General features: G+C 35.4%; 2 protein-coding genes and 1 non-coding gene across 3 annotated transcripts; 2 read left to right on the top strand and 1 right to left on the bottom strand.

Moving 5' to 3' along the window:
* Positions 1 to 39: 39 nt before the first annotated feature.
* Positions 40 to 2,102, bottom strand: LOC111808972 (uncharacterized protein OsI_027940-like). Its single transcript, XM_023695236.1, has 6 exons — positions 1,957 to 2,102; positions 1,023 to 1,209; positions 767 to 929; positions 643 to 680; positions 524 to 563; positions 40 to 448 (listed from the first exon to the last, which is right to left on the bottom strand). Exons 1-6 carry the CDS (start codon positions 1,959 to 1,961, stop codon positions 336 to 338), a joined length of 546 nt encoding a protein of 181 aa, XP_023551004.1. The 5' UTR covers positions 1,962 to 2,102; the 3' UTR covers positions 40 to 335.
* Positions 2,103 to 2,345: 243 nt separating this feature from the next.
* Positions 2,346 to 2,541, top strand: LOC111809485. The gene has a single exon (XR_002817254.1). It is a non-coding gene; the product is annotated as a U2 spliceosomal RNA (small nuclear RNA).
* Positions 2,542 to 7,822: 5,281 nt separating this feature from the next.
* Positions 7,823 to 11,325, top strand: LOC111809166 (NAC domain-containing protein 17-like). The gene is made up of 5 exons (XM_023695544.1): positions 7,823 to 8,243; positions 8,731 to 9,008; positions 9,090 to 9,377; positions 9,849 to 10,365; positions 10,768 to 11,325. The coding sequence occupies exons 1-5, from the start codon at positions 8,078 to 8,080 to the stop codon at positions 11,154 to 11,156; spliced, it is 1,638 nt and encodes a 545-aa protein (XP_023551312.1). The 5' UTR covers positions 7,823 to 8,077; the 3' UTR covers positions 11,157 to 11,325.
* Positions 11,326 to 11,563: the final 238 nt, after the last annotated feature.

An 11,563-nucleotide genomic window follows, 5' to 3' on the forward strand; every position in this document is an offset into this window, starting at 1 on the left:
GAATTCAGGATATTAAAACAAGGAATAAAGTTTTAAGAGTTTGACTAATAATATGTATTCATATTTGTGTTTAACCATAAGATAAAAGAAACAAATAAGCACGTATGAGTTTGCTCAGTTGTTTGATCCGTAAAGGCAGCATCGAAAAACAAACCACAACGCATTGCAATCCAAAATCTAAACGCAGAGAGGTTCCAGGAGAAAATATTCTTAAAGCTAAATGCAATCAAAATATGAACACTCTTAAGTCCCTAGGATGTCATGTCATGTCATGCCCACCCCTCCGGATGCAGGATATGAGCAGCATTTACCTTAAACTAAGCAGAGTTACCAACTTAAGCTTTAGCATCAGGTTTGCTACTTGTAGAACCAGGCTCTGCAAGAGGTGCTCGATCGAGTTCTACCCCTTCTTTATCGTCACCCTCATTGTCGATGTCGTTGTTGTCTTCTGCGCAGACACAAAAAGAAAAAATTAATGCCTGCTTGAACACATTAGAAATATTTCAAGACTTCTCAAACTGACCATCATCCTCTCCAAATGCACCAGCACCCATACCAAGTTTCTAGAGATAAAATACGATTACAAAATCGTCAGTATAGTGTTTTAAGCTCTTATATAACACGAACAATAATTGAACTTACCGAAAAGTCCATGTCGCCGAAATCTATATCATTGCCAGCTGCGCATTGGAATGACGGGGTAAGAAAGCCTCTTCAACAAAAACTTGCCAACAGAAAAATGGGAGAATAGACAAAGAAAACTCACACTTATTCTCAGTTTCCTCATCTTCTTCAACCCATTTGTCCCAATCAACTTTCACAAACACAGGAGGTTTCCCTTCTTGCTTCAACAATCTGCTCCACCACTTCTTTTCAGCCTTTTCTATCATATATCTGATGTTTCTCATGGCAACACTAGCCTTACTCTCCTGCCATCATCGCGTTTCAACAATTAGAGCCTTAATATCCAACAGTAGAACAAAAAATGATGGGTACAAAGCAAAAAAGAGAAGTGATTATACATTTATGTCAACTTTATCGTAGAGATCAATGTCGATTTCATATGGAATCTTCTCTGCTCCACCAATTGCAGAAAAGAAAAATTTCCCTTCAGGCTCCAACTTAAGCTTCACATCCTGGGCATCAGGGATGTCAATTGTTATGAATAGCCTGTCCGATGTTTGTGCCCATCTTAAGGTAGGGTGTCGGCTGTAAGTTTGATGAAGAAACAAGTAGTCAGATAAAATGAAACTTGACATTGCATCTAAACCTATATAATTGGAGAAAATAAAGGCTTCGTGAACGCAAGAAGAAAGATCGAAGATGAACAGGATTGATTACTGCGTTTGCATGACTTAGAATTACCATTCAAAGACAAAAGGAGATAACTATCATATTGCATAAAACCTCTGAAATTTAGATAAGCTACAAGTTTAAACTTCAACAGTCTAAGGAAGTCGACAATTTGTAGCACTTTATGCAAGTTTAACGGACCAACAACAGATCCATAGGTAAAACGGTACACCGCCATGAACAAGAATCTGATTTGAATTGTACACGAACCATTGAAATCAGCAAGAAGAAGCCGCCATTTTCGCATTTTACGAGTGACTGAAATTTCTTAAACATGGAGTATGAGTTTATCGACAGAAAAGGAATTATTCAAGTCCTGCATCCAGCTTCTAGTTACTCCATCATCGCGAACAAGCGAAACTCAATTTTCAAGTACAAACGCGTCTCAAAATGCATCAAACAATCACAAAAACACGCAACTCCAACAATCGAACTTCACCTTCTAAATTCATCTCAATTTCCATCAACTTTTCAATCAATCAAACAGATACAGAAGCTCACCGCCTCACTTCAACTAACAAACACCGCCGATTCCTCATCATTGTATATAGAACAAGCAACTAAAAGAATCAAGAAGCTAGAGAAATTACAGCCGCACAATACCTCATATTTGGAACTCGATGAACGGAACCGCAGTCGCAACGTCCTTGAATGGTATTTGGAAGCTAATCGAATCGTTTCAGGGGAAGAAATAAAGAACAAAGACAAAGCCATGGGATAAAAACAATGAAATGGCGGTTCACCGAAGTAAGGGATAAATGACGAGTTTTCTAAATTTATATTGCAAAAATTATATTATATTTGTGAATAATAAGTGTTTTAATAAAAGTATTTGAATCATAATTGATTATATATATATATTTATATATTAAAATTAAAATTTTGTTTAAATTGACACAGTAGAGCTTAGAAGTTTGTCCCACATCGGAAATATTCTAGGGGGACTGAACCAAATGCCTCTATAAAAAGCGGCCAAGTTTCCATCCCAAAGCATACCTTTCTCGGCCTTTTGGCTAAGATCAAGTGTAGTATCTGTTCTTATCAGTTTAATATCTGATACGTGGGCCATCGGCCCACATGATATTAAATTAATTTTTTATGGGGAAAGGCCCATTCGAGTAGCTTGCTACTCGGGCCTTTGAGCGTCGACCTTGCGTTGCACTATAGCATGGGCCTGGCGCACCCCTCCAAGCCCAGTTCTAAATTTTTATTTAATATTTCCCATGGAGTGGGTCCCACCCCAGATCGTTCTAATCTAATTGTATATTTTCTTAAGTATTGCATTTGTTTAAGATATTTGGTAGTGTGAAATTATTTTCATTGAAGGAATTTCAGGAATTATTATAATCTTTTCTTGATAATTTAATGATATTTTTTATTTATAAATAATTTTTAGTAGTTTATTGAGTGTATTATTTGATTATTGATTATAAATAGAGTAAGATGTTGAACACGACTTTTCACAATGATATGTGTTTCACAATGATACGACGAACACGTGACTCTCTTTACAATGGTATGCTATTTGCCTAACTCTCATGGCTTTGCTCTCCCAAACCGAATAAAGCCTCCCAAACCGAATAAAGTGTATTCAAATGAGATTTAAATCCATGATGATTCACCTTTGTTCAATGATTGATTATAAGATTATAAATCCATGAGTTCAAAGGGTCACACAATGGAAAGAGTATTCTTTGATTATAAACGCTTAATGAAATCTATGATCATTTACCTTTATTCAAAAAGTCACACAATGGAAAGAGTATTATTTGATTATAAACCCTTAATTATTCACGATCACAATGAAAAGAGTATTTTTTCATTATTATAAACCCATAATCATTCACAGTATATTTTTGATGTATTCTTTGATTATAAATTCAGATAATTATTCTTTGATTATAAATTCAGATAATTACTCTTTGATTATAAATCGAGGCCTTGAGACAGACTTTCATCATCCAAGGTTAGGTTTTTTATTTTTATTTCTAAATTTATTTTCTGTTTTGGGAGCTCCGTATATTTTAATTTTAAATATATATATTGAAAATCTATATCTCTGCTATACATATAATTAATTTTAATATATATAATTAAAAATCCATATCTAAGCTTCTGGAGCTCTGCGGCATCTTATTCGGTCCCCTTCGACCCATGATTGGAACGCCGTCATTTGCGGCACCGCCCCGAGCTCCGACCCCGCAAATGCCGTCTTCTGGTGCAGGGCCATGGCTGTCTCAAATGGACCTCGCAATGTTGACGCTCTTCTCACATGCTCATTTTCCCTCAATGCCTGTGCCCGCGCGATGGCTCTTTCAGAAGCGATGCAATTACATTCGCAGCTTTTGCGATTTGTGTTCGATGCTGATATTTCTCCTGCCAGACTACGTTGCTTTGATGCGTAGGCGAAAGCTGGGGATCTTGGTCTTGCCCACAAACTGTTCGACGATATGCCGCAACCAAGATATGGGTTCTCTCAGGAGAGTCATGAAAGAGATTTCCGGCTTCCCACGAATTAGTTTTCACACCGTTGTAAAGAGTAGAATGTTTCGTTCTACTCCTATCTCCTAGAATGTTTCGTTCTACTCCTATCTCCTAGAATGTTTCGTTCTACTCCTATCTCCTCTCCATCTTTTCCAACCGGAATCTCACAATCCACCCCCTTCCTTCGGTCCAATCTACCTGTCAATTCACTTAATCCACTTCCCTTTGGGTCCAGCGTATTTGTTGGCATACCACCTTGAGTCCACACAGCACATTGTCCAATGTCTTGATGTGATATCATTTGTAACGGCTGCACCCACCATACCCACTACTAGTAGATATTGTCCTCCATGTTTCGTTCTCCTACCATCTAGACTTGAGCATTTACATTATGCTAAATGTGGATATGTGGATAAATCTTATTGGGTGTTTGAGAGCATGAGGTGTGACAAAAGTTGATGACATGGAATACAATGATAATAGCATTTGGAATGCATGGTAATGGATACAAATTGTTGGATCTTTCTACCGAGTTGATTTAGTATCACGTCGGAGGGAGTAGAATGAAGTGATGCCTTTAGAACTCGTAAGGCCTTTACTAATAGTGATTTTAGACTGTTACAGTGTCTTGCAAGTAGGAATCTCTCCCGAAAAACATCTCACGGTCTTGGGTGTGGATTTCAAACAAACATCCCAAACCTTAGATCATTAGGCACACAAAGAAGCGGTTCAAAATGGTAACAGGCACAATACAACTCATCCGTGATGCCATGATATCTACTTAATCTAAATATTTACACTATGCAGATGGGACGGGTCGAGACCGAGACCGAGACCCAGACCAAGGAAGAAGGCCGCTGTGACGAACCGGGATCGAAATGCACAACTACAATTTGAAGAGTTGGTAAGTCTGTGGTAAGTCTGTCTTTTCTGGTTGTTTTAATTTGCCATTTATTTTTGTGGAAGTAAGTAGAATTTTTTCTGATTTTATTATATATATACTTTTTAAATTATTCATTTTAAATAATTTTTTTTAACTAATTTATAAATCCAATAATATTTATAGATAAAAATATAATAAATATAATATTTAGTTCTCAAAGGTTTTTATTTTTAAAACTTTCTTAAAACTTAAATTTATTTATTTATGATCTAAAAATGACATTAGGAGCCTTGAAATCGACGCTCCTTATCCCATGTGCTTACTTTGTTTTTATTTATTTATTTATTATTTTTTTTTCCTTTCCAATTTTTATTTAAATAATGATTTTATTTTTTTTCTTTTTTATTTTAAAAGATTCTTAAAATAAATTATTTTGATCGGGATTACTACTAATTTCCATATTTGTTCGGTAGTATGATACCATTTGTAATTTCATATGCCTAGAATTCCGACTTTAACTAAGAATATGGATTCAACATTTGATACTCCAATATTCTCTCGTTGATATTCTCGATGTTTGGTATAAAATTCAAGATTGAAACAAAATCTATATAAACAAAATTATTAAAATTAAAAAAAAATAAATATATAAAAGTCAAAAGAATTCACTTTTTTTTAAAATTACTTTTTCATTAAGTATAGGCAAAGTCAAAGACTTAACCAAACTAATCAGGAATTTAAATATTAATTATTTTTTTTTTCACCTTAATATATGTTTAATTAATTTTTATTTATTTATTTTTAGAATTGAAATATTATTAAATTGAAATTGGGACATGTGTTGTATTGGTTATTTGAAACATAATGGTTTATTGGAGTCGTAGTCAATACCGCCGTTGAACGTTCTTCTGTTTCCCTGTGAACCAAAATAATCCTCTGCATCATGAACCACATGAAACCCAATCAAGTAAGCAAATCAAGCCAATAATATGCTGCCAACTCACCACTGATCAATCGGTTCCAAATTAGTCCTAGGTGAGCCGTTGACTCAGGCGATAAGTCTTCGCCGCTCCATAAAATATTAATAGCAATAAAATAATNTAAATGTGGATATGTGGATAAATCTTATTGGGTGTTTGAGAGCATGAGGTGTGACAAAAGTTGATGACATGGAATACAATGATAATAGCATTTGGAATGCATGGTAATGGATACAAATTGTTGGATCTTTCTACCGAGTTGATTTAGTATCACGTCGGAGGGAGTAGAATGAAGTGATGCCTTTAGAACTCGTAAGGCCTTTACTAATAGTGATTTTAGACTGTTACAGTGTCTTGCAAGTAGGAATCTCTCCCGAAAAACATCTCACGGTCTTGGGTGTGGATTTCAAACAAACATCCCAAACCTTAGATCATTAGGCACACAAAGAAGCGGTTCAAAATGGTAACAGGCACAATACAACTCATCCGTGATGCCATGATATCTACTTAATCTAAATATTTACACTATGCAGATGGGACGGGTCGAGACCGAGACCGAGACCCAGACCAAGGAAGAAGGCCGCTGTGACGAACCGGGATCGAAATGCACAACTACAATTTGAAGAGTTGGTAAGTCTGTGGTAAGTCTGTCTTTTCTGGTTGTTTTAATTTGCCATTTATTTTTGTGGAAGTAAGTAGAATTTTTTCTGATTTTATTATATATATACTTTTTAAATTATTCATTTTAAATAATTTTTTTTAACTAATTTATAAATCCAATAATATTTATAGATAAAAATATAATAAATATAATATTTAGTTCTCAAAGGTTTTTATTTTTAAAACTTTCTTAAAACTTAAATTTATTTATTTATGATCTAAAAATGACATTAGGAGCCTTGAAATCGACGCTCCTTATCCCATGTGCTTACTTTGTTTTTATTTATTTATTTATTATTTTTTTTTCCTTTCCAATTTTTATTTAAATAATGATTTTATTTTTTTTCTTTTTTATTTTAAAAGATTCTTAAAATAAATTATTTTGATCGGGATTACTACTAATTTCCATATTTGTTCGGTAGTATGATACCATTTGTAATTTCATATGCCTAGAATTCCGACTTTAACTAAGAATATGGATTCAACATTTGATACTCCAATATTCTCTCGTTGATATTCTCGATGTTTGGTATAAAATTCAAGATTGAAACAAAATCTATATAAACAAAATTATTAAAATTAAAAAAAAATAAATATATAAAAGTCAAAAGAATTCACTTTTTTTTAAAATTACTTTTTCATTAAGTATAGGCAAAGTCAAAGACTTAACCAAACTAATCAGGAATTTAAATATTAATTATTTTTTTTTTCACCTTAATATATGTTTAATTAATTTTTATTTATTTATTTTTAGAATTGAAATATTATTAAATTGAAATTGGGACATGTGTTGTATTGGTTATTTGAAACATAATGGTTTATTGGAGTCGTAGTCAATACCGCCGTTGAACGTTCTTCTGTTTCCCTGTGAACCAAAATAATCCTCTGCATCATGAACCACATGAAACCCAATCAAGTAAGCAAATCAAGCCAATAATATGCTGCCAACTCACCACTGATCAATCGGTTCCAAATTAGTCCTAGGTGAGCCGTTGACTCAGGCGATAAGTCTTCGCCGCTCCATAAAATATTAATAGCAATAAAATAATAAAAACATTTAAATTCTTTTGTGGTCCATGTTTTTTTTTTTCTTATCGTATGATACAAAAACATTTATTTTTCCCCATTAATTTTAATTTTAGTATTTTTTAAAATATTATTTCAGCATAACATTGCCCTTAATTAATTTATAGTTTGGCTCGGTTATTATTTATTTATTTATTTAAATAGTTGAGATAGAAATATTTATAGTATATTTTTAGAAAGAATAGTTAAATAGTTATGAAATAAAATAAAATAAATTCAATATATGCTTATATAATTATATATATATATATATATATATATATATATATATATTTTGGTTGTAATTTAGCATAAATAAATTTATCCTTTTCCCACGTCTCTGGTTCGAGGAAACTTCGGCGTTTTACCGTAATAATAAAAAGGCCGCCACCAGTGTGCCTCTGGCTGCTTCATACCCCCATAATTGTTTTGACCAAAACCACCACCACTCCGCTCTCTCTCTCTCTCTCTCTCTTGAGGCGGTCTTTCGATCGTCTCCGGTGGTCGGAGTTGTAGTTCTTTCTCAATTTCAATTTAGGTTGTGTAGATTCTTCGAATTCGGAATTCTTCACCGTCGCTGTCGATTTTGTCCGAGAATTCCGAGTTTTGAACTGTTCTTTCAAGCGGTTTGCTGTCAACGACGTAGTTTTCGATGGGATTGTGCGATGAGGGGGATTGGCCACCGGGGTTTCGGTTTCACCCGACGGATGAGGAGCTGGTTCTGTATTACTTGAAGTTCAAGATCTGTGGACGCAAATTGAAGCTTGATATCATCCGTGAGACCGATGTTTACAAGTGGGAACCCGAGGAATTGCCTGGTAAAGAAATTTCCTTCTCATGCTTGATCTGGTTGATTGAAGTTCTTGTGGTTTATCTTTGACCTAGTTTGATTTTGATTGAATTTGTCGTAGATTAACTTACTTGATCGTTTGGAATTGATTTGGGGATCTTTCTGTATGTGCCTACATGTGCGATTTGCGTTTGTTTGAACTTGTTATCAAATTCTAATCGTATCATATGGTTCTAAACGTGTTTAACTTCTTGAATTCGTAGTTGTAGCTATTTATTGTTACTATTTTCGGCATAATTTCCTATTTGAGTCGTTTTTATCCACTCAGACCTTATTACCGAAAGGAGATCATGTACTAGCCGAAGGCATAATTGATCTTTGGATTCTATCTTTTTCCAGAATTTGAGAGATTTGGTCTCTCTTTCTGTAAATGTTAGGTGCTGCCCTATGATTCTCTTATTTTTGGATATCAATGAATATTGATGGTGTTTCTAAACATGATTAAATAAATGCAGGTCAATCTAAGTTAAAATCTGGTGATAGACAATGGTTCTTTTTCAGTCCTAGGGAACATAGATACCCAAATGCATCAAGATTGAGTAGAGCTACTAGACATGGCTACTGGAAGGCGACGGGAAAGGATCGAATAATACAGTGCAATTCACGTAATGTCGGAGTGAAGAAGACCCTTGTGTTCTATCTAGGTCGTGCCCCTAATGGCGAGCGCACTGACTGGGTTATGCACGAGTATTCCTTGGAGGAAGATGAGCTTAAGAGGTGTAAGAATGTAAAGGTAACTGCATGTTTAAGCGCGTTTTTGTACTTAATAGTTCTTGGATGATCTTGCTTGATTAAGCTGGAATCTTCATTTCAGGATTACTATGCGCTCTACAAACTTTACAAGAAAAGTGGACCTGGACCTAAAAATGGGGAGCAATATGGAGCACCATTTAAAGAAGAAGATTGGGTTGACGACGCCGATGGTCAGGAGCCTCAAGTGAAGATACTTGATGAGGTTAATTCTGTAGTTCGTGAAATAGAGAATGGTCGAATTCAGCTTTCATCAGATGATATTGAGGAGCTTATGCAACAAGTTGTAAATGATCCTGTTCCAGTGTTGCCATCAATCAGTGGTTATCATCAATTTGACTCTGCTGTGCAGGTTGGCTGCCCCGTATTTCGCACTTCTGATAATCCGTTCCCATCCATGTTAATTTTCCTTGGTGGCTTGACTGGTCATCGCTTCGAGATCAAAATGTTTCTTATTTGATTGATCATATAGCAGTAGGAACTGGGAACATTGGTACAAATAATGTGATGTCCCACATTGGTTGGGGAGGAGAACAAATCACCTAGCAAACGCGTTTTAAAGCCTTGAGGGGAAGCCCGAAAGGGAAAGCCCGAAGAGGACAATATCTGCTAGCGGTGGACCTGGGTCGTTACATATAAACTGCATTTCTGAACTTAAGTGTGAATAATGTTTAAAAGCTTTAAAAGTAGTATTCTGGTTCAGTAAGGAACTGATATATATGCTGTATTTCATTGGTTATTTGGTCAGTTATCCTTTTCTTCATGTGCTTTATTTGCTTGTTTTCATCGATTAGCTTATGATTTATCTCCATTCTCTGTATAGGTTGATGACAAAGAAGAAACTGTAAGTACTATGATCGATGCTTACTCTTGGGATCACGTTCTTCCTGAAGCGGATAAAGTACATGACTTTAGTGGCCATCCCAGTGACTTACATGCAAGCTTTGACTTTACCCAGTTGGGTAACTCTCAGTTGCAATCATTTGAGAGTGAGATATCATCAGCTCCCAAATATTGCGAGGAAGAAGATTTCTTGGAGATCAATGATCTCCTTGACCCGGAGCCTTCTCCGGTGGCAAATGTATCACCCACAGAATTGGACGGATTGAGCGAGTTAGATCTGTTCCATGATGCGAATATGTTTCTCCGCGACTTGGGTCCCATCGTCCCTGAAACAGCTTTAGATCCATATTTGAATGCTCTCGATATCGATGTTACGAACACTTTGAATGACCGTTTGGACTACGGGATGGACAATGGATTCTGGAAGAACAACGAGACAGAAAATGCCTTCAGCTTCCCGGAATCGCATGGACAGTTTGTTACTCAATCAACCTTAGGTATATTATTCAATTGAAACTTGATATCTTCTCTCTTTTAGCAGACATTCAGCAGTCCATTTTTACTGAGCTCTTTCTTTCTGTTGATTTTCGCGAAGTTGCTGGCTCGATTAGCACATCGACACAGAGCTCTTGTTCAGATGAATGGGGTTTGTTTGATAAGCCATACTATACTCCACATGACAAGAGCCCTTCTCTGTGAAATATTGAGCCAGCTTCAACAGCTACTTAGAACGAGTAATCTTCTCGTGTATATCGAATTCTCCGACTCGAAAGGAGCAATTATCGAATTATATTTGTCGACCTCATCATAAACTGCCATTTTGGTGCCAATCCCAGGTGCCATTATTGATTGGAAGCAGTAGGCAGTAGCTAATTCTGAAACTTTCTGGTCTTGTTTAGGTGTGGGATATGAATCTGTAAGTTCTGCAGCAGCAGGAACAGCAGGAACAACAACGGAGAACCAAACTGCAACAAATGCTGGTGGCGATTCTGCAAGTTGGTTCTCTTCCAATTTGTGGGCGTTCGTAGAGTCGATACCGACCACTCCTGCATCAGCTTCAGAGAATGTCAACCGCGCTTTCGAGCGGATGTCTAGTTTCAGCAGATTGAAACTAAATACACTGAATACCCTTAACGCCAATGTCGCCGTCGATAATCCCGTTACCGGTGCAAGGAGAACGGGTATGAATAAAGGATTCTTATTGTTTTCAATTGTTGGAGTATTGTGTGCCATTCTATGGGTGTTGATAGGAAATGTTAGATTATGGGGAAACTGCATTGCCTCGTGAGATGAGAGTTCTTTCATTCCTTTGTTATATGCATAGAATATTGGATGTAAAGCAATCCAGTTATGGCTAATTATAGATGAGAGTTCTATACATCTAGTTTGATTCCTGAGTGCCACGTGTAGTTTACTACTGAGTGCCACGTGTATCCTAGAATTATTCATAAATTATATATTAAAGTCTCCTATAATTATTGTAAAACATATTAACATTACTAACTTCTCCTATACTGTGAATTAATTTATAAATATCCATAAAGCATTAAGAAAAATATCGTTTGTTAAAAAAATAATTAATCATTAATTTTAATAATTTTTTATAATTTTTATTTATAGAAGAAAAAATGAATATAATACATATATTTGTATAATTGAAATTTGACGACGGAAAAATTAAGGTAATTTTTACAC

This window comes from Cucurbita pepo, chromosome LG13, assembly GCF_002806865.2.
Source record: "Cucurbita pepo subsp. pepo cultivar mu-cu-16 chromosome LG13, ASM280686v2, whole genome shotgun sequence".
Classification (NCBI taxonomy): domain Eukaryota; kingdom Viridiplantae; phylum Streptophyta; class Magnoliopsida; order Cucurbitales; family Cucurbitaceae; genus Cucurbita; species Cucurbita pepo.

Coding starts and splice junctions, on each gene's coding strand:
- LOC111808972 (XM_023695236.1), bottom strand. Junction 930..1,022: donor ACGATAAAGTTGACATAAAT/GTATAATCACTT, acceptor CGATGATGGCAG/GAGAGTAAGGCTAGTGTTGC. Junction 449..523: donor TGCATTTGGAGAGGATGATG/GTCAGTTTGAGA, acceptor GTGTCTGCGCAG/AAGACAACAACGACATCGAC.
- LOC111809166 (XM_023695544.1), top strand. CDS start 8,078: ATGGGATTGTGCGATGAGGGGGATTGGCCACCGGGGTTTCGGTTTCAC. Junction 9,009..9,089: donor AGAGGTGTAAGAATGTAAAG/GTAACTGCATGT, acceptor TCTTCATTTCAG/GATTACTATGCGCTCTACAA. Junction 10,366..10,767: donor TGTTACTCAATCAACCTTAG/GTATATTATTCA, acceptor GGTCTTGTTTAG/GTGTGGGATATGAATCTGTA.